The 24,291-nt window shown below is 37.3% G+C and overlaps 1 protein-coding gene across 1 annotated transcript; it reads right to left on the reverse strand.

Annotated features, from left to right (window-relative positions):
• Window positions 1–1,097: 1,097 nt before the first annotated feature.
• On the reverse strand, window positions 1,098–23,801 carry gabra6b (gamma-aminobutyric acid type A receptor subunit alpha6b). Its single transcript, XM_079486713.1, has 10 exons — window positions 23,604–23,801; window positions 23,360–23,478; window positions 23,035–23,102; window positions 22,257–22,477; window positions 21,971–22,053; window positions 21,662–21,805; window positions 21,308–21,460; window positions 13,718–13,959; window positions 11,911–12,161; window positions 1,098–3,169 (listed from the first exon to the last, which is right to left on the reverse strand). The coding sequence occupies exons 1-10, from the start codon at window positions 23,636–23,638 to the stop codon at window positions 3,160–3,162; spliced, it is 1,326 nt and encodes a 441-aa protein (XP_079342839.1). The 5' UTR covers window positions 23,639–23,801; the 3' UTR covers window positions 1,098–3,159.
• Window positions 23,802–24,291: the final 490 nt, after the last annotated feature.

Raw genomic sequence — 24,291 nt, forward strand, 5'->3', positions numbered from 1 at the left:
TTAATTTCCGATCCTGATGTAAGCAATGAATAGTTGTCCTAAATTCTAAATCCAAGGCTAAAGAGTAAAATTACTTTAAACAAAATATAGAGAAAACAAAGACACTCTAGGCAGGAAACCTGAGAAGAAGGAAGCATCATGTTTTGTGTAAGCACATGGCCTGGTTGACAGCCTGCTTTCTTGTGTTTGTGGTGTGACCCCGCCCTCTCGTTACATTGTTAGTCATCTTGATATTGTTTCACTCTCCTCACATGGTTCTGGTGTTTGTCTTCTCTCTCCTCTCCTGATCCTCGTTTCTATTCTGATTTCCATAACTTTTTATTCCCTGTGTTTCTATTGTCGTGTGTCAGACTGGTTTCTTGTTGTTTTTACTACTTTGACCCCCCCCCCCCCAGTGTCATTTACTACTGCCGTTCATTGACTGCTTTTCCCTAGCCCAGTTTTTATTTAGTTTTCGTGTGTACACTGACTGCCTTGTCTTGAAGAGTTTCTCCCCATACTCCTGTCTTGTTTTGGCCTGTTAGTCATCTGCTCCGTGTCCTGCCCCTTCTGTGCCCTTAGTTTGCAGCTCCAACTACCACAGCTCTCTGACTTCCCTCACCCCCTCTGGTTGAGTCTCTTGGTTTTGTGGCGGATTATACCTCGCCTTCAGGCCTCAAGCTCCGGTAGCGGCTCTTTGCCCTCCTCGCTGCAGCCACTCTGCCAACTACGGACCTCGTCCCGTCCCAATTGGATCCAGTCACCCTTGTGAGGTTCGCTTTCACCAAGTGGACTTCTCTTGTGGATTCTACTCTAGTGGCTCCATCTCTCCTCGAGAGTCTGCAACTGGTCGAGCTTCCCTCCCCACAGACTGTCCTCTGTTCAACGTCCCCTGTGATTGTCTTGATTCTTATTGTTTATTCATTTATCGCTGCTTGTTTTTGTGTTTAATAAAGCTCTGTTACCCGGCACCTGAATCCAGACTCTCATTTGTGACACTCCTTGTGTATTTTATAAGTTTGTATGAAGCATCAAGCACAAGTGGATCAACAGGTTGCATTAATAACCTTACCTACTATGGGTTTAAGTAAATAAGATATGAAACAAAGCTTTCAAGTACAGCACATTCAAAGCTTTTTATTTTCATTTTTATCTTGTAGGGCAATATACTTTTGATAAAAGTAAAACATTAAAAGGAATACAGCAGCTCTGGGATTTTGCGATGTGTTTTCTCAGTTACATTCTGGCAATAACTGGCCCATTCACACTTCCCATTGTGAAGAATGATAATGCCAATGGAATGTTCTTTTTGCTGCTGTTAATTATTCTTTTGTCTGTATTCTGCCTATTGGTCGATGTCTGTCAGATAAACACATGCTGCTCTAATATGCATTCGATTGTAGTATTAAAAACAACCTGAAAAAATGTCTCCTGTGATGTTTTTTATGTGCTAAGTATGTTTTAACATGGACATTATCCAAATGTTATCCGACCACGCTCTTGTTTTACTTTCACTTTCTTCTCATCTGTTCTTTTCTTTCTTTCCTTTCTAAAACTATTTATTCGTTTAGATTAATAAATCATACAATTTTCATAATGAATTGGTTTAGGACTTTGTGTTTTGTAATTATTCATTTATGTTTGTTCACCAAACGTGAATTAAAATAACAAACTTTTCTTAGAGCGTAATTTAGAGCGTGCAACGCAATTGTTCGCGTTTGGTGTGAACCGAGCATAACTATTGTCATTATGTGTCAACAACTGAAAAACCTCCAAAGCGATGTAAAGTGGCTAAATAGTCGCCGTCCATTTTAAAATAACGTATACTGTATGTGTTAAAGGGAAATATATAAATAAAACCACAAACATGGATGGACACTTGTTTGCTTGTTTCCAAAAATAGATGGAAAAACAATTCTTAATCCAAAATTCATAAATAAGAATTATAATTATAATCAAATAAATAATTGCTACATTTTGTAGGCATCAAATTAGTTTTAACAAAAATTTGTCTAAAGTTTGTCTGTATACGGCAAGCCTTTTTGGGATTGTGTATGTTTCATACTGTACCTTGATGTCCAGTGTGAAACCAATTTGAGTAAAGCCAGTTTGAGAACCACTGCATGAACATGTGCAACCTTCTGAATGACACAAATAAAGTCCCTTTTTGACCATCTCATATTCTTAAATAACAATCCACCTTTTGTTTTCTTTATTCAAAAATATTTTGTCTTAGAATCTGACAACATTCCAAGAAGGGCCCCAGATGTAATGGCAACAATTGTTATCGTGGTTTAAATATATTGTTAGTTGTTTCTTTTAAAGATTAGGCTCAATATATCAGGTTGTTTTGTGTTTGTGGTTTCGTCGCCATAGAATTATAAGGTTCTATCTGTACTTTGAGTAGTTTTGAGATAATGAGCGTCAAAGTTTTTGCATTTCTTACAGCAAAAATTAAATGGGGAACAAAGTTCTTTCATACATGTAAAAGACAGAAACCCTAATGCATTCTAAATGAACAATATCAGCATTTTCAGAAATTTGTAAATGGGGATGTTTGGAACAGGTCAAACGCAGAGAAAACCTTTTGATTTTGAAAAATCCCATTTTGTTATAAATTATAAGGTTCTATCTGCCGGTTACATGACAAAGAAAGCTGATCCTGATCGGTCCTCTTGTGTGCATTCGAAGTTAATATTAGATTTTTTAGATAGAACCTTTTTGTTTTCTTAAAAAAGTCCTTTACATTAAAAAAAAAACATTGCATAATGTAAATAAATTGTCAGATACATTTTGACAAAAATGTCAGATAGAACTCAATATAATTCAAAGGCAACGTTTTGTATTGTGCCTACTTTTTAAAATGTATCAGTGTTGAGTGTGCACTTGTGTCAATGTCACATCAAGTGTCAATGCACCTTGAATGTAGATATATAGGGAAGAGCAGAGTTATTCTGCATTCAGAGTGTGTCATGCCACAAAAATGACACATACTCTCAGGGCCAGAAGAGGAGGGTCAAGAAGAAGGATGGTGTCCCCTCTCATCAGAACCACAGACAGCAGCAGCATGGCACTGGTAAATTGCTTTTTATCCATCCATCTTTAAGTCTATCCATCCATCCATGCGTCAATTCATTAGATCGGCATTGTCTTTAGAGTTTCTCTGGGAGGTATAAAAGCTCAAACTTCCCTAAAGGAAAAAAATCCAGGACAATAAAAATCTAATCATATGCAGTAGGCATGAACAGAACGTACATGTATAACACTACCAAACATGTCAATCACAAATATGAACAAATTCCACATGGTATCACATTGGTTTAAATATTTTAAAACAGGGTTTGGAACTCTGCTCCATTTTTCAAAGTCATGCTTGATGTGCTTTGAAAGTGACACTTTTGATGACTATTAGCAAATTTAACTGACTGTCAACTTTTATTCTGCACACAGCATCGATTTTGTTTCACGCTGCCTGGACTTCAAAGCAACGGCAGTCTATCCGGTTTATGAACAGATAGAGAAGATTCGTCATTTGTTGCGAGAATAACTTTAGCAACAGGCTTATTAGATGACAGGCCTTGGATATACACCTTATTTGTAGTTTACCTCATGTTTCGTGAATTCTGACATAAGAGAACCAGATTTTTTTCATGTAGCCGCATAAATGTGGCTTTCTCTCTAAGAATATGATTTAGTTTCACTATCAATCCAGAAAGATTGTCCAGCAAGGAGAGGATGTTGTCTTAAATGACCGGAGATGTAAGGTACTTTATAATAACTATTATTATTATAAAATGTGCTTGAATCAAAAAGCCAGAAATGATTTCTGCTTTGAAAGGCAAAACATTGTGTAAAAAACACATTACTACATAACCACTGTCACTTTCAATCACAGTCTTTGCAGGTTTAACGTGATTCAGTGTCTGAACATTTAAAATTGATTTAAATATATAACGCAATACAATTCAGAACAATCATTTCACTCATGTGATGTTCAAACAGACAGAAAATAAAGTGGTAAGATCAACTGTGACATCAGTAAGAACTGGGAGTCTGTTTCCTACAACGCTAGTAAACCCATGAAAGGATGGACTGTTTTTTAAAGCACATGCCTGTTTTTTTATTAAGCCTATTTGGAGGCAATCTAGTCCAGGGTAACAAATGCAAGCAGCCCCCCACACACACAAGCACGTGGCACCTTACATTGTATTATGTGAATCCATAAAGGCATTATAAATCTAGATGGCTGTCTAGAAGACATCCAGCATATCTTAGAGGGGTAGTCGGTGAATGATCATTACACCAAAGTTATGGCAAAGACCTGCGTGAAGATAGGAAAATGGAGGAATTCAGACCGTGCAGACATTAAGTGCTTTTGATTTATGTGAGAAAAGTTTTCTCTCGCGTCAAGCACTCAAGCACAATAAAGTGAAGAGCTTATCGCCTGCAGGTAGCTTCTGTGAACACACACGTGCCAACCCAGCCAATGTGCATCCTTAATGTCTGGACCTGAATGGAACTATTCATTAAAAACCACCACCAGCTTGGTAGTGCCCACTTTGATTTCTCTGTCACAGTGTGTGTGTGTGTGAGAAACGATATATCATATGTTCCTTTTGTCCTGCAGCAGTTCTTTGATAGAGCTGCTCTGCCTTTATTCCTATATCCTATGAATTTGAAAAAGGCAAAGGTGACATGAGGACAGATAACATGTGATCCACGTTTCAGTTTGACAATAAAAAAAAATATCCCACAAATTAACTTGTTGGGAGAAAAGTGCTTCATATTTAGGACAAGAATAGGCCACTTAATGCCGAGAAGAATGACTCAATTGTCAGCAATAATTTACTTTAGAATACTGTATCTATAATCTTAATATAGTTTTATGATTTAAACGATTTTATGTGGATTTTTGTCAGTTTACAAGGAAATTAATTTAGATTAAGTTGTTTTTAACAGGTTACAGTGATAAATATTAAAAACTCCATAAAATCTGAGAGAGTGCTAAGTCAAAGTTATAGAACAACAAAATAACAAAAAATTATGTTCTGCTTTCTAACCCAGTTATGCTGATGGAATCTGTTGTGCCAATTCAACAGATAAGTCACAGTAACTAGCAGGTTGTGGTCTTGATGTTTGCAACTCATCAGAACATCAGAAATGTAAAGCTATTGTAGAAGAATTAAATGTCCATCAACTTTACATGTGCATTTCAAAACATGAAATTGCATTCTTTCTGCATACTTTTACACTTTTCTCAACCATTGACTCTGTCCTTAATCCTTCTGTTAAGTCTTCATCAAGAACCTTTTTCCCGATAAAATCAATAATACGCAAGTCCAAGTGTTTACCTCGATCCAACCTGTACCGGAGCCCTGTATCCTGCTCTCAGTGGAGCGACTTTGCACCCGTTTCTCTTCAGACATGCTGAGAAATCGTTTCAAAACGTCCTACATACCAATTCCATCTTTGATATTTTATTATCTGGCTTCAAAACTCTGCACAGTACTGAATCTAAGCTCCTAAAAGTTTTCAAAAGTGATCACAGATGCTGGTCACACAATGGCATTAGTGTTGCTACACTTGAGCTCAGCCTTTGACTTTGTGGAACACAGAACTCTTTTATCCCGGCCTGAACGGTCAATCGGCATCTCTGGTATAGTTTTGAAATGGATTTGCTCATTCCTGTCAAATAAATAAATCCTCTATTAGTGTATTGTATGCACCTCTTCATCCTCGATGGCCCAGCTTACTTGTGGTGTACCCCAGAGATAGATCTTAGCACCACAGTTATTCTCGCTGTATATGCTAACTCTGGGATCCATTAGGAGTAATTTTGGGGTATCGGATCACAGCTACGCAGACGATACCCAACTTTACATACCCATAAAATGTAATTATAACTCTGCTTATAAAAGACTGGAAGCCTGTTTTCAAGAAATCAAAGAATGGCTTACAAACTTTGTTACTTTACAATGATAAAACCCAAATCATTCAATTTGGGTCAAAAGAGCAACCAGGCGGTGACTTCCCTGACCTTGGTGCACTTACTCCATATATTACTTCAGATTTTAAAGATCTTGGTTTCCATCTTGAACAGTCTCAAAGTAGAAAAGCAAATTAACACAATAGTCACTACCAGCTTTAATCATATTCGCCGGTTAGCCAGAGTCAAACCTTTCTTGAGCACGGGAAGTTTATTCACGCTTTTATCTCTACACGACTCGACTATTGTAACTCCTTGTATGCTGGGTTACCTCTTTCCTCCATCTCCCGCCTTCAAATGGTACAAAATGCTGCTGCACGCCTACTCACGGATAGCTGCAAACGAGAGCATATCACTTTTACACATATCACTTTTTGGCTCACAGTTGACTTGCATAACCTTTGTTTTGTTAACCTTAATGTTTTGCTTATAGTCAATGTTTTCATGTACAGCTGCTTTGTAACAATGAAAATTTTAAAAAGCGCTATATAAATAAAGCTGACTTGACTTGACTTGACTTGACTTAATTAATCAATACAAATGTAAATAGACAGTCGGTAAGCCCCTCACGCACAAACCATAACTAAAAGCAAGGTCTGGTCCTCTCTCACCGGACCGGTTGCTCGTCCTCTTATGCTCCTGATCTCCTCTGTGATACAAGACCGGTGCACGTACATCTGACACTCATTATAACTCACGCCTTGACTCCCGGCACGACAACGACACTAAATCGCTAAATGACCCAATTTTTTGGGCCGGGCATTCACGAGAACGTGCGCAGGTGGTGTGCCTCGTGTCATGAATGTCAGTTGGTAAACCCAAAAGCGCCGTTGCGCCCATTGCCATTAATGCAGGTCCCCTTTGACAGAATTGGGAAGGACCTCATCGGGCCATTAGAGTGATCAGCGAGAAGACACCAATTTGCACTAGTCCTGGTGGATTATGCAACCCGATATCCCGAAGCCGTGCAGCTCCATAGCATCTCCGCTAAGAGTGTTGCGGCACTGTTTCGCATAATCTCCCGCGTGGGGATCCCCTGGGAGATCCTCACAGACCAAGGCATGTCACGTACGATACGCAAACTCTATGAATTATTGGGCATTAAATCGGTTCGTACCAGTGTCTTCCACCACAAACAGACGGCCTGGTAGAACGGTTTAATCGCACGTTAAAAATCATGATTCATAAATTTATTCATGAAGACACCAAAAATTGTGATAAATGGTTGGAAGCCCTTTTATTCTCTGTGCAGGAGGTCCCCCAAGCCTCCACAGGGTTTTCCCCCTTCAAGCTTCTCTTTGGAAGCCAGCCCCCAGGGGTTTTGGACGTCCTCATAGAGACTTGGGAGGATGGACCCCAGGACGCAATTCAATATGTCCTGGACCTGAGAACAAAACTCCATACACTGGGGCAGGAACCGGCGAACGTAAAACAAGCTTTTAATTAAATAAACTAACTTAAAATGCAGCCAGCTCCCTCACAGTCGACTGCCGGCCGAACACAACACAAAGTTCTGGCCTGGTCCTCTCTCGTCATACATTGCTGTCCTCTCTCGTCCCTTTATGCTCCCGAAGCTCCTCTGTGAGTGATGCGAGACCGGTGCAACGCGCAGCTGACACTCATTATTACTCGCGTCACCGGCCTCGACTGTTCCCTCAGGGCTCTCGTCCCGCCTTGCTCGTTACAGTCACTTAGATCCCAAGATGGACTGCTTTTGCGAAAACCCCGGTCTCGCTTGAAACGCAGGGGAGACAGAGCCTTTCGTAGTAGATTATTGCTCCCCGACCTCTTTGTAAGTCACTTTGGATAAAAGCGTCTGCTAAATGACTAAATGTAAATGTAGCTGGTCCTAAGCTATGGAACAGCCTGCCATTACCCATAAGGACTGCCCCTACGCTAGTCCAATTCAAATCCAAGTTAAAAAGACATTCCTTTTCTTGTGCTTTTAATTATTTGTAATACTTCTTCTGTGGAGTCAAACTAACTCCTCGCAGGTGGCTTAGCATGGTTTAAAGTGAGTAACTTTGATGTTACAACACTTTAATTTCAGGGTCATGACTGTCCCACGTGTTTTGTGTGGAAACACTTGATCATTGTTTGTTTAAGATGGGTTCGTTCATGCGTTCACTGGTCCTGTCTTTAACCCTGCACCATTGTTTCCTTGTTTAGCTTCCCACCAGTGTTTTATTCCCCACACCTGCCCATAGTTATCTTCCCTTGTTAGTTCCCGTATATAATGCCCCTGTATTGGCTGTCCTTTGCTGTTGCTTTTTGCTTCGTACCTGTGCAAATTATCCTGTGAGTACTATGCCATGTATCTTGTCCTTGCCTTGTTTTTGATAACTGTTAGTCTAGCCTTTATCCTTTCCAAGTACTGTGTCGTGTAAATTAGTTATCCTGTTCGCTTGTTTTTGCCCCGTCGTGGGAAGTCTTTTGTTTCTGTTTTATATTCAAGCTCGTCCTGAGGGCTGCTTCATAAAAGGCTGCTAAGAAAAGCGGCGATTAAAGCCAACACCTGACTTGAATGAGCCAAACTCATCAGTCAAGCATAATTTGGTTCTGTAATGGTAAGTTGAAGATCATGTGATCTGACTAATTTGAGTCATCTGAGTTCACCTAGTTCAGATAATCACGTGCAAGTCAAGCTTTGATCAAATCGATTCACGAAGGAAAAGAGAGCAGTGATTGGTGCTCTTCTTATTTGTTTAACGGCAGTTAACATCCAGCGTATTGGTGCATTACCGCCACCTTCTGCAAAACGAGTGAAGAATTTAAACCTCAAATGTACGAAACTGTGGTACTACCGCTAAAAATAACGAAACCAGAGGGAAAGATTGGCAAGAAATTCCTAAATGACTCCACGCATTCAGTAAGTATTAAGTGTTCAAGTATATTCATATAGCCTATTTTAATAAAAATAAATGTAATAATACTATATAATAATCTTTGCTTACTGTTTGAATAAATTGTAGCAAAGCGAAAGGGGTTATTAAAATATATTGTACAAAATTTTTAAACCTACATTACTTTTTATTTTGTATAAAATGTATTACAATACAGTGCTTTGTAAATGTCTTAAAGAGTTTAATCTTGATTTCAGATAACCTACAATTCAGAATAATGTGTCTGTATGTTCACAGGTTAGTCTAGGTACAGAAATCACTGTTTGCATTAGATTTATTAGATTAGATTTGAAGGCCCACTTGAGGTGCTCGCAAGTTGTATTTTGCAAACATGATTGTCTGCAGGACACCGTAGACAGGGGCCACATGTGACAAAGGGATTATTGAGTCATTCCAACAACATGCCAATAATAAGCAATCAAATTATTTTTTCTGTTCCTACAGAATAATGCAAAGAAGATAAAGACTGTGTACAAGCTCTACCTCAGCACGAAAAAGGAATATACCTGAAAAGTTAATCAAGTTGAACCTGAAAATCCAACAACTGGAAGATGATTTTTTTTTAAACTGTAGGTCACTATAAATTGTTTAGATTGACATCTTTTTGGCCAATATGATTGTTTGAAATTATTTTATCTATTATCAATTTATTGTGGAGTGTTTAAATTCAAACTTTATTCACATTAGTTTAAAGATTTATAGTATATCAAATCAATATAATCTAACACCGATGTATGACAACAGACAATATATTAATTTATTATTGTGTTCTATTATTTATTTAATTGATTTCTTTAAATAATTTATAATCATTCATTAAAATTATGCAATATTGAATCATAACAGAGAATCAGTGGTAATATAATCACATTACTTTGACCTCTAGTTAAGCAACAACTAAGGCTTAGCCTGACAGTTAGCCTGTCCCGGACCAGGCTAGTTTCCTAGCATAAGTTGCCATAGTAAGTGAGTTCGAACTGTTTTAAGTTTGCTTTATGAAACCGAATTGGCTGACAATAAATCTGATTTAAGATTACGAAATAAATCAGGCTTATTTCGTAATCTTGTTTTATGGAACAGCCCTCAGGTTTGCTCCCCATCATGGGTTTGTTTTTCCACCCCATACCCTGACAAAAACCGTATACAAGATATTTGTTCTCAAAATGCACCAGACTTATGCATTTAATTAAAAAAAATTCTTCATATATCTATCAGATGGTGTTGTTGTTTTAATTCTCGCAATAATTTGTAAGATCCTTTTTAAATGTATATAATTGTTTGTACAGGACAAGTTTCTGTGTGTTGTGCACAAAGGTGCCCCTTTAAAAGAATGGATGCATGACGCCCCTGGTAGTGATCATGGAATATCATAAGGAATATTATGGATACAAGGTGCATGACAAAAAAGTAGGAAACAAATGTGCCCCCATAAAACCCGAACATTGGACAAAATTAAATACCAATTAAATATACATGTCCCATCCTAAAAATCCCAAAATGTTTCAACAACACAGCAGTTGTCAATAAGGTTTTTTTAGCGTTCTGTTCGGTCTTGGTTACTTCTAATTTGTAATTTTTAAGGATTTTGTGAAGGATTACCGCAGTTGCCCTGAATAGTCAAACATGCAGTAGTAGATTATATACCATCTCTCTCCCATTCTGAGACTTAATCAAGCTTTGACTTCTCTGAGATGTTACATAATGCAAGGGACAAAAGATGAGTCAAAGTCGTTTTTTTCCTTCTAATGGGGATGAGGAGATAACTTTGCGTGTTGTGTGGCATTGAAGATGACAAAGCGATTAAAACTAGAACATAAAAAACAAACTTATCTTTGTCATTGTAGTTTAACAGGGTCATATCATGCATTCTCTTATTTTCCCCGGGGCCGACTTATAATTAGTTTGTGGCACATCCTTCATTAACAGCCTCTTTGCAAAGCCTGCGTTACATTATAACAGATTCATAAAAAAACTCAAACTAAACTACAGTCACGTTTTGGCATATCAGAAAAAGACTTGCAGCACATTCAAGGTATACTTCTTTCCTCCAGAATGTGTATTCCCCGGGGTCACACCCTTTTAAACTTCTAACACAATGCTCTACCAGTTGAGCTACAAGTGTACACTTGGCTGGAGTTAGGACCAATAGTATCTTATTGAATTGACCCGCAGTGGATGAACCACACTGTAGAAAATTATTATATGCCTTTATTAGAAGACATATAGTTTATTTACATATACTTCATATAATTGTGTTCCTGCTTTCTGGCAGTAGATCTGCAGTTCCCTGCATGTTTTGTATTTGACTGCATTAGGAGAATAATTTTGGAAAAAATTATTTAGGTGTTTTTCAGTAAAAAAAGCTTGTTTTTGTTGATTCATCTTCGAGATTTAGGTTTTATATGTAATATATTTACGTTTTTTAAGTGGTTACTTTTGTTCAGAAGAGCGATGCTTGTGCTAAGGCTGAGAGAGGCACAATGTTATGAGTGAAGGAACACATTTCATGACTAAGCAGTAAAGGGTATAGCACACCAGACATGCCATCATTAAATTGTGTTTCATGTATTTCTAAAATTCAAACATATTGTTTTCTATACAGTACACACATCGGTCGCAGCGCTCTGCTTCAACTCTGGACACTGCTAAAAATCCTTTCCGTTCCACATAGGCCAAGTGCCTGGCACATTATTTGCTAAAATCTACCACATTATTATACCATAGCCTGTTTGAATACTCGATTCTAATTGGCTAGAAGGTGTGCATTGAAACCGTTTAATCCACACAAAAAGTGTACTGTTAGGATCGATAACAGCTTTAATTTGGCAAATGACCTTGGTATTAGCGGAATAATCCACGGCAAGCCGTGCAAAAAGGATTTGAAATCCTCCGTTTTGCGTCGGGTGGTTCTTTGCCTCCAAGAAAGCATAGAACAATAACGAATTTGCGTGATATACTGTACAGCCTATTCATTGAATAACATTCATAAAATAACTTAAAATAATGTTCCACGACTACAAATTCCAAACCACAAATTCCTACCTTGACTCCATAGTGTCTTTGGTGAGATAGACAATCCAGTAGACCAGGTTAAATGCCCCAAACGACAGGGGAAAGAGAATGCGTGAGTACTTGTCAATGATGCTGGTTCCTGTCAACATGTTGTCGGCAGGGACAGCAGAACCTTGCTGACGGAAATCATGCTGAGGCGGTCTGGAGAACCGCTCAGTAGCATCTTTTTGAGATAAGGAATTCAGTCTTTTCTTTAACACACCTCCGGGGTCCAGAGGATGCTGAGGAAACACACAGAGAGATTTAACTGTGACATGAAAAGAAGGCTGTTGTTTCTCAAAAAATGTTTTGATATTGCTTAGATTATTTCAAATGCAATAAACAATTTTCAATTGCATTACATACATTTATTAATTTTGGAGACAAAAACGACTAATGGGTTTTCAGTTGGTGTTAATACCCAGTTAGGCCTTTTTCCAGAATTTTTTTTGATTAATGAATAAAATGATGAAAAAAATTGGTTTTGTATAGAGCTTGTCAATTGAAGTCACAGCGCCTTGCATGCTGGGGAGGCGCCGCCATCTTCGGAGGTTGTTTACTAGCGATTGTTTTGTTTTGCTACGGCTCTCACCTTGCTTTTGCGTACAGTGGTGTGAAGAGAATAAGAAGCGGTGGAAAATATGTATAAAGCAAGTAAAACAAAACAACATTGAACTGAACTCACTAGCAGAAAAGAGCTACACCTACAAATATGGCCACCCAGCTTTTAACACAGCATGACGTCAGCGCCACATTCTCTATCAAGGATTTACAGTTGATTGTATCTTTTAGTTTGATAAACTGTCCTATATTTGTATGCAGTTATAACCAAAATACCATATAAAATTCAATATATACATACTGTGTATACAAATTTTACTTCTCATATGTTATATACGTATATATCTTCACATTTCAAAAATATATGTGATATAACATTGCCTTACATATATCATATATAGCGATCTCACTCTTAATATACTGTATAAAGTAGGGGCATATACTGTGTGTCATATAACATTGTATCTGATGCATATTTGTTTAATTACCCTTTAAAAATTACATTAAATCAGTCTTTGTTTAAAATGTACAGGGTTTTCTATTGGTTATTTCTATCCGATCGCTGACTTTTGGGAAATTTTTGGCACGGCGTGACTGCGTTGACTTTGTTCCATCCCTGAGCAGGTTTCCAAGCAGCAAGTGTCAGCTGCAGATCACTGTGTCGTCCCCACTGCGGTGTAAAATCACCCATGGAGTACCTGGCTCACGCTGCCGTAATACCACAGCTATTTTTAACTGCCCAACAGGCGGCACCTAACTCAGGCTAACTGCCCAAGGAAATGGAACATTGACACACTGAATAGACACTCTAATATATCAACCTAGGGCTAAATAATATTTACTTTAACAATTTAACTATCCAATGACAGATGAGAGAAGTGTTTGGCAATCCTTTTGAAATTCAGTAATAATTTTAGCATTTTGTTCCGCTACACTTAACTTTACTGGGAAAAGTCTTTCATAGCGAAGGACCAAATAGCAGGACAGGAGAACTATGGGATTGCATTTACTCCCTACAGGCAACATGGTTCCCTGGACCCTGCCATGCTTTCTTCTGGATGTGATTTTGCTACTGTAAACTGATTACATAATCTGCAGCAGCAAAATAGCTGAAAAGCCCACTGGCTGTCTCCTTTTGTCTTCTCTGCTTGTTGTCTGATGAAATGAGAGCGTGCCATTAAAGAGTGAGAGGGATGGCTGAAATAAATGAAAATGGAAAGACGGGGACAAGAATTACCAAAATGCCTTCTCTATCACTGCTGGCTGCCGCTGCAGCACGGACCGCATTTATTCGCCGAAGTTCCTTGTTGGCCTGCAAAGTGGAAAAATAGTTGACTGCTGCAAACTCAATCAGGGCAGAGAAGACGAAGGCGAAGCAGACGGCGATGAACCAGTCCATTGCTGTGGCATAGGAGACCTTGGGAAGAGAGTGTCGAGCGCTGATGCTCAGTGTGGTCATGGTTAGGACCGTGGTGATCCCTGTTGAAATAATTAAGCGTACTTACAATCTCAGTCAAAAGAATAGATGGCTGGTAGGCTTTAATTCAATTTTGATCAGGGTTTCGAGTCTTTTTAAGCAAAACCTCAGTTTTGAAAAAATATAGAAGAAATAGTTGACATGCAAGCATATACATGCTGTAAAAAAGCATTCTTTATTTCTAGAGCACCATTTGATAGGTACAATGCCAGTACCGAATTGCAGTTGAAGTAAGACATTTGCAGTAAAGAACTGGTTTCATGTGGTACAGACCATTATGAATAATCTTGTTTCTACATTTTGACAGTGCCTCGAGGCTTAGGAGGACCATCTGAGTTAAAAGGGCTGATGGGAAAATAAGGGGGTGGGGAGTAGTGTACAGTTATTTCATAATGGAGCATAGAAAACCTTGGTCCACTGGTACATGTTGGCTCTTCTCAGATTATTTACTCCGAGCTAAATGCAAAATCCCAGGAGATAAATAACAGCCAATAGTAGGTACTGTAAAACTGATTTGTCCATAGCCAGGGGGTTTGGTTCTTTTAAAGTCTGAGTTCCCCTGTCTTACAGCAACACGATATTAGTGCCATTTAACCCCTACTGGCCAATAGGGCTGCATAAAGATTTATCGTGACTAATCGTTTGCAAGAATAAATGTTTTTGTTTATATAATTATGTATATATAAATACACACACATGCATGTATCATTTAAAAAATATATATGTATTTATTAAATATTTATATATAATATAAATTATATATAAATATAAAAATGTAAATACACTTGTAAATATATCTTAAATATATGCTGTACATGTATGCGTGTGTATTTATGTATTGATAATTATTACACACAGCACAGCAACATGTATTATGTAAACAAAAACCAACGATTGGTCGGGATTAATCATTATGCAGTCCTATGGCCAAGTCTAGACCTATAAACTATAAACATGCATCCTTGCACCAGCTATCCTCAATGCTAGCAAATTCGACTATGTGCTTTCACTGGCTTCGCAAGAACTTCCTTACAAGAAAATATATTGCAATTACTTTTAGATATGTTTCATCATAGTTGTCCTCAGGGCAAGAAGTTTTATTATCACAGATTCATCATAATTCTTCAATGCACTGTGATATGGTGGAAAACAATATCTAAAATAGTTTTACAAAAAGTTAAACGCAAGAAAATGTACCATATTTGAACATTTCTCTATTCTAATGGTTTAGAATCCTAAAACTGATTAACTTTTCTCTGACGGTGTCATTTTTTGTGGCTATATGAAGTTACCGCCATGTTCGAACAATGTGTTAGTTCATCCCATATCTCTGGACAACATTTTAAGACAACAAAAAAGTGTCAATTTATTGTTGAAATTTTGCAAAATGTAGCACTGCATCAAACTTACTTCTATAAAATGTTTTGATTGAGAAGTTTGCCTGTGCTATAAGAAAAGATTAAATGCCACATGGTTTGTTATTTTGTTATGTAATGCAAAGACATTAATAAATCAATCAGTGTAACTTAAGTTTTCCGTTTTTTGGGGAATCACTGTAGAGCACTTCAAATGATTTCTCTAAGTTGTTCATAAGAAAGAAATGAATACCCATTACTTGCTTAAGTATTGCAGCTGTCTACTGTCACCAATCAGCCCAGTGACTAATAAATAATAAAGATGTAATATACATTAAATAAATAAGAAATCTCAAGGCTTCTTTGACTCAGTTTATCTAATAGAAAACTACTGTAAGAGATTTTACCCTGTGATGTATATTAAATGTCAATATACCTTATCAGAGTTAAATATCTGAATATGATCTAAAGTGTTATTAATTTTACCTAATCGTGATTCAGGTGTATACAGTGGTCATTTACATTTAAGCAGAGGTGGGTAGAGCGGGATAATATAGAGCGAGGCGGTTGTTATAGCCATTAAGGCCAGGCTGATTCATTATCCCTAATCATTATCATTATTTCCTAAATTATTATTAGGAAATGTTTAAAATATGTGTAACCTAAAAGACAAACATTCGCCTATCCAGAGCAAACAAATAATAATGCAAATAAAGAAAAGAGAACTAATTTAGGAAATTTACCGCTACATGTTTCCTCAAATTGGAAGTTTTTGATGTCTGTTTGTTTTGGTAGACACAGAAGACACCGCATAATGTAGCTGCTGTTTTGCACTTTTACTAAGGTAGACATGTTTTTAATATGAGGCCAGGGGTGTTTCTTGTCATTTGTTTCTGCATTGCCGACGGATGATTCTGACATTTTTGTTTTGCTACCTACGACCATACAACTGTGAAGCTAACCCGTCCCGCCGCTGAGATTGAGTATGGTCACGTGACGAGACTGCGCAGCAAATAGGTCAAAAAGTAACGAGCTCATTGTAGCCCAATGTAGCGGAGTAAGAGTACAGTTTCTTTTTCACAAATCTACTCAAGTAAAAGTAAAAAGTATAGTGATTTAAAACTACTCCTAGAAGTATAATTTTCAAAAACGTAAAGTAAATGTAACTGAGTAAATGCACCTCGTTACTTCCCACCTCTGCATTTCAGAGGTTCTAACTTAAGTAAATTTTAGCATACCAACATATAAACTTACTTTCACAACAAAATATTAATTTTGGAACAACTTGGAAAACCACTGGCCACAGTGTCGGTAATGCATGACTATGTACGTACATTACACAGTAAGTACATTGTAATTAAGGCCACACAATGTAAAGTGACAAAACAAATTTAAATCACTGTTTGTAAAAGAATATATTTCTTATACGATCCAGCAACAATCTAGGAGAGGATGAGTAGGTCACCCATCTGACGCTCTTTCTCTAGGGTCAAAGGTTATGCTGATATACTCAATTATGCCACCCACACCAACAGTGGCTTGGCATGTTTTTGTGGGACTGCTGTGGGTGATCTATTGGGCAGCTCGTTGTCAATGGGTTAAGAAGATTGTAATACGATAAGTTTCTTAACCTTGGAAAGAGTACATTCTGAAGTGGCAAACTATGTGCCAAGTACTAATTAAACATACCGAGGACTTGTGAAAGAGACACCAACATTTTGTCAAGCACAAAACGAAGCTATATTTTGGATATATACTGTAAGCCCCTATATGTGTGTGTTTGTATGTACTGTACGTATGCACGCATCAGACACTATTGGCTCATGCTCAATCAGTCTTTCACAGTAGGACAGTAATCCCAGAATCTGATACAGATTAAAAGTGACTGATTTTTCATATTTAATAAAAGGAACACGTAAACAACAGCCATAATCTTAAATTATTGTACTATGATTATATAAATTCATGCTTATAACAAACAACATTATACTTTCATTAGGAAAAAATATGTTTTACTTCTAGCCACAGTTAAATTAACACGTTCGTAAAATAGTACATTTAGGTTTTTGAAATGTAACGTTGATATTAACAGTACAACCATTTGTATTGGGATGGTATGAAGACAAAGTACACCAAAAAGATGTTAACTACCTTTAATATATTTAAACCATGGTTACTTATCGTAAGGGTCTTTACATTGTGTCCGTTTCTGTACTTGTTGAACAAGAGACCTCCTCTTTTATTTCGTTCACGATGAGAAGTAGCAGCTAATTCAATTTGTTTATGTACGAATGTGTTGACTGATCGTTTATGTCGTTCACAAACTAGAAGCAGCAGGCCCTTTTGTACGTGTACGAACAAGATCTCTCTCTCGTTCAGGCTCAAAACACTGCCACGTTCACGTTCAGTGAAGGGCGTAGTTTTTAGGGGAAATTGTAAATACTAAATCGGAAAATATTGCGTGAATTATTCTGTTGGATATAAACTACCGTTCAAAAGTAATTTCCGTTCACCAAGCCTACATTGATTTGATCCAAAATAGAGTGAAAGAAACCTGTTCTTTTATGTAAGCATGTTTTGAATAAATAGTATATAGTTATGCATATTATGATCATCTGTATTTTGTATAAATTGTATATTTTCGAGACGAACCCCCACCAAAAGAAAGTGTTATGGCGGGGCTATAAGACTTGATTAAATTAGAGTACTGGTTATATCTAGAAAGGACTGTTCTTTGCGAAGAAGTCCAGGGGTGTTTTTTAATCCCAGTCCTGGCCAAGGTTAACAACATTTTCTGTGCCATTTCAGTGAGCACTGGCAGCGCAATCAATGTCCGATCAGTGCGCGATCAGCTATAGGCAGCACATTCATTTCGAAATGTGACAAAAATTTACTGTGGATTAAACAGTTTTAATGCACACCTTTCAGCCAATCAGAATCGACTATTCAGGCAGACCATGGTATAATATATACTGTATATAAAAGCTTTTTTTTACATCAGCATTGTCTAATTTGGCCCTTACATTATTTTGCATTCACTTCAGGTCTGTGTGGAGACAAGAATTATGTTAATCTGTGAAATTAATCTTTCAAAGATTAACATAATTTTGTCTCCATAATCTAATTTATAACAACACTGAATGTTTAACTTCATAGGTTAATATCTGACCAGATTTTATTTACAACACTTCACACTGACCTGAACTGAATGCAAAGAAAAACAAATGCCAAATTAGACAATGCTGAGAGCAAGAAAAAGCTTTTAAGAGCAAAAAAGTTGGTCCAAATTGACCTCAGTCAATTGGATCTCTGAATCGAACGCTCTGGGTTATTTGAGCTCTTAGTGGGGAAAAAGGGTGATGTGGAACATCTACAATGCATTTGGACAATAGCTTGTCTCTGCCTATTCATCTCTACTCTCTACAGCAAGACATTCATCAGAACGTTTCACTTCTCTTCTGTATTAGGCTTTTTGGACTCATCTCGCAGGAATAACACTTTCACCTTTGACAGACCTGCGAAACACCCAGCAGGCTGCACACTCTCACGTCACGCTTCAATTAAGTCACTTTACACTGTAGTTGTGACTGTCACCAAGATAAACATATCCCAATTAACCTATTTAAGCCTAAACTAGAGAAGATGTAGAAAACTATACCAATGGGTCAGATGTTGGGAGAGATGTGTCTTAGCCGACTGTTAAAGAAATATTTCATGTTATTTCCAGATGTGAATGTTTTTGCATTGTTTGTAAGTGAATACATTTCTTACTATAATTAAACAAACATTATCCACAGAAGTATTGGTTTATTTTTTGGCTAAGATCATTGTGAGTGAATGTATCAAACATGACAATGCAAGACTGTCAGTTTATTAAGGATTTAAGTTTTTTTGTCTGTGAGAGCATCGTCAGAAGTATGTACACATGCGTAGCAATCAAAGCTACTGTCGAATAAATTATAATTAAGGGATAATATAAGGATTTTTATGTATAACGTTGAGGCCAAGAATCACCCAACGCATAGTGGAGGGTGGTTGCCTCCGCGATGTGCATTAAAATCCGTAAATGCAAGGCTAGCCGTTGATTATCCAGCCTATGGTCATTTGCTAAATTAAAGCCGTTATTGATGTTTCCTGTGCAATTTTTGATCAGACAAGTGAAAATGACAGTTATTTTTCTCAGTTAATTTCAATTCATGATCAAACTGAGTGGAACTAACCATGCATTAAACGGTTTTAATGTACACCTTCCAGCCAATCAGAATCGAGCATTCAATAAACTCATATATTACATACTTTTATAAGGAATTCCCATTCCAGGACCTAAAGAAAATCATGATTCCAAAGGCTTTTCACTTCCTTATGCAAATGGTCTTTGACAGCTGGTGAGAGCTTAACTTAGTTTCTCTTTTCTATTTTTCATAAATAGAAAAACTTCAGCTCAAGGTTATAGATTGATACACTCCTAATTGCCCAATAAGATCATTCTAATGGGTCCATCCAAACACAAGCGGGAGTCCACAGAGACAGATGCCTTATTCAGGCCTACCAAATGAATCAGGCAAAAATAATACAAAACCATGAGGAAAGCTAAATAAAAGTTTGCAGTTCTTTGTTTCTCAGGAAATAAAGCATAATACTAGGCTTCAAAAAAGCCCATTCAAGCTAATCTTTAGACTTCCCTCCACTGAAAGTGAACACAGTTTTAGTGCTGTCCATCCATAAAATTATGAGATCTCTTTAATATCTCAATGGTTTTCCTAGAGAACAATGAGATTTATGTGCAAACAACCAACCGGCAAGAGCTGATATAGTTCCCGCAACTCTGATATTTCTTCAGAATTATAAACGTCTCACTGAAAGTAATCTCAACAATGACACACAGAGGCTCAAGAGTAATTTTCTCAAATTACATAAAACCAGCTATGAAAGAGAAACATCTGAGCAATAGAATTTTACTATGAGCATGTGTCTGTTACACAAAAAAAAACAAATCTTACAAAAAAGAGAACAAACCAAGGAAAGAAGGGAAGAAACTCTCAGTATGTGTGCTTTTATATCACACCACCACAGAACAGTGGCCAAACACTTTAAGTGATTTAGGACCATCAACAAGCGCTGCCAAGAAGCGTGCATTAGGATAATGAAGCAGAATTGAGATCTGTATAAAAAAGCTCACAAAAAAGTGCATCATCTCACCAGTTCTAAACGAAAGCTTAGCCAATTCATTTGTGCTCCTCTTGTTTAGATGAAGACAGACTCAGATTAATATTTATGCTGGCACTCTTTAAATAGGAACTTTCAGTATCAGTCTAGCAATTCACGACACGTTTTATAGATTTGTTTCAGCATGAGGGAATTGGCTGAATATCCGGTGTGTGTTCAAAGCTTGTTCCAATTCCAAGCAAAGTACACAATAATCCTTCAAATATATCAGCATATTTGATGTAAAATTGTCATTCAGGAATTGCTTTCTTTACAAAGGATGTGTCTGCCTTATTGGGTCAAATTAGAGCGTTTAAATTTTAAAAGGCAACAACATGTCATTGGCTAACTTTCGGAAAATTCTCTGCACCATCTCAGAATACTTACTACATTGGCAACAATGGACAGCAAATAGAGCCTATGGCTTATTTTATACAGTATTTGTATCCTTCTTTTAAGCGGTTTTAAAGTTCTCAGACATCTAATTGGTGTTCATTGATGTCATTTTAAAATCAACATTAGTATGGAGAACATGTCATGTACTATAGTGTTTATCACTTCTGAGATATTGTAATACACAATCAAGTACAACAGATAATCATTGAAAACGCAAGATTCACTTGCCAATATCTGCACCAAATAGCATCTGCATAATGATGCAAGTTTTCCCAAACATTAACCCACCATATATTGACTGATCAGACAGTTTGTACAAAAAGCTTGCTTATGGTTTTCTCTGTAATTATGCTGGGATAGGAGAAGACTCGAACCTTATGCAACATTTGCTTACCAAATACTGTTCTGGCAGGTACTGACTCTTTGTTGATCCAGAAGGAGACCTGTGACAGAATAACTGTCATAAAGCATGGGATGTATGTTTGGATCAAGAAGAAACCCATCTTCCTCTGCAGGTGGAAGTAGACAGTCATAACAATGTATTCACCTGCATGAAGGGGACACAAGAGAGTTGTGACATTCAAGCAAATTTGCTGTACACTCTCCAGAAACTGTACTGTGAAAACCAAAATAATATAAAGGTTCAACTGATAAAATAGACTTGCATTAGCAAAGTTTATGGTATTTTGTTCAATAAAATTACAGCATACACTACAAGAAAACCACTGTCAAACTTTTGAAAGTATACCTGTATTTGACTTTAGCCTCTCACTAGACACTGTCTGTCCAATGAGATCATACTGTAGAAGACTGGAGCTCTCCTGAGGTACTTCCACTGAAAACAACGGCCCTTTCTTCCATGTGTAAACAATCTCACTCATAGGATAGGCATCTACAGCATATGGGCCACAAAATCACAAAAGTAGGATCAGTTTAACCAATAAATCAATTTAAAAGGAAAACTTAAGGTGTGCCATATTATAACACCCGAGTCACTCAACTGGTTTAAAAATGTGCTTTAAGTGTCAAAGGTTATGCAATGTTTGAACAGACTTACAGCTACCAAATTTCAAAGGGCAAGTATGTCCGTCCATTGGAAAGTTTATCAGTCGCATGGGGCATTCTGCATTAATGGTCAACCTAAAAAAATATGTTTTATTAAACTTTAATTAAAACATTGTAAAAATATACATAAACATTTCCATTTCAATTTATGACCAAATGTTTAAAATGTATTAAGTGCAGAAGAATAAACAGACATTTATCTAATCTACTGGCATTTTTAACAGGAGAATGCAGTCCATCTTTGACTTGGAAAGCAAATGCTTTGGCATGCAGCTCACCTCATAGTGTACAGGATAGTTCCGTTCTGCATGATGCGAAACAGCTTGTTGGGAGTGGTCATGTTGTGTGAAATAGAGCGTTTGCCATTTCGGAAGAATGTGTCCGGTGTCCAGATCTTGCTGACCATTAGGTTGTTGAGACGTAAGATCTCAATTGGGCCCTTAAATTTCAGCCTGTCATCAATCCACGTTTGCCGAAAAAACACATCCATTGTATATTCCTGGGAATTTTCAAAATGTAAGAATATGTGTACTACTCAATGAACCAAAACATTCCATACTTTATAACTTCACAACTACGTTACCACATTTCAAACATGTGATAATATAGAGCAGAAGACATCCACAATTATTTTTTTCGACAGCAAACACATCAGAATTGTGTCATCGGCCCTGAATCCGTTTCGGGCTGGTATATGCATTCACTCAGGAATGGTATTTTTATATATTTTTTCCTCTAATCTTGGCAGTGATTTATCTACACTGTCTTTCAGATTGTCACAGTATATCACATGGCAAGCGAGGTGGCTTTGGACACGATGGAAAAATAGTGTGGTGTAACAGAGGAAAGAAAGCTCAGCTGAGACCCTCACTGTCAGGGATTGTCAACCAGATTAAAATCCCTAAGCTGCTATAATGACATCCCGCCCAAATGTCAGAATAATGAAGCCCTGGATCGACATGACTAGAGGCAGTGGGCACAGAAAGCATGCAATTACAGTGCTTTTTGTTTATGTTTATATGCATGTACATACAAATATTGCTTCTACTCACATACCATTTCAACATCAGATACAGGACCAAAGCTAGTGACAAAGATGTCAGTTTTGACCTCTGTGACAGGACCTGCAATATTTTATTTACAAACAAGATAATATAAAGAAGTTAAAACAAGACAAACTAAATTGAAGTAATGCACATTCAAGTACTTCAGAGAAAAAAAATGCATTTCAATAAAAAAACATTTACGAGTTAAGTTGTGCAAACTAACATGTGCAACAATGTTCATGAAGAGTTTCTTGAAGCAACTCTTAATTCATCTAAGAATTGCACAAAACTGCCAAAAGTAAATTACGTTAAGTTATTTCAAGTATATACAGTACCTCCAAATCCCGGTCGGATTCTGTTGTCATATCCATCTAATAATCTATCCAAAATTCGCGTAATGTTATCCAAATAGATTCGCGTCTCGGCTGGTGGATTTGCCAAGACCTGTCCAACACTGTAAAGAAACGCATAACTTAATTACCACTTTCACACACGAATAAGCAAGGCAGAAACAAACACGCAAGCAAAGCACAAGATTAAACACACATTCGAAGTCGGTTGAAACTCTTTCTTACTCACCAAGACAACACAAAACATGTGCGTAACCAAGCCATGTTGTACACACGATCTCTATCCAAGTGCGCACTTGTCAACTGGTATTAGTGGCACGTCCCATAACTCAAACGTGGGAGAGGAGCCGTGTGATCCCAGGACTTGTATGCGTGCATCGCAAAGCTTTGTGCGTAAAGTCTTGCTGGAGTTCTTCAGTGCGGTTGCGCTTGTTCTTTCTCGCTCTTATGGGAAGCTAAAGTGTTTTAAAAGAGGCGGGGGAGATGCGACCCAATGACATTGACAATGATCGAATCAAGCATTATGGGAGATTAGACGGCAAAGATCGTGTTGGTGGGGAATTATCTGAAGATTTGATGCTGAAATGCTTTGCATATGTAAAATGGTTAGATTATTCTACCCATGTATTTAAGAGTAGATCGTGTTGTTAATTTGAACTCTTAAGACCTCATTTTTTAAATAAAAGACATGAATGCAGTTTCATAATTTAATAAACTACTGATTCATATATTTGCCAATGTGCTTTTAAATGCTGTTGTAAAGTGTCATAAAACTATTGCTTTTAGCTTACAATTTACATGTTTTAAGAACAAGTTTTAAACTTCAAAGCTTTTCTCTAATACATAAACATAAAGCAGTAGTTCTCATGAAGGTTTGACTTTTTAATGATGCTTGGCTGTTCACAGTACGTTTTTGC

Source organism: Barbatula barbatula (assembly GCF_947034865.1).
Source record: "Barbatula barbatula genome assembly, chromosome: 22".
Taxonomy (NCBI): Eukaryota; Metazoa; Chordata; class Actinopteri; order Cypriniformes; family Nemacheilidae; genus Barbatula; species Barbatula barbatula.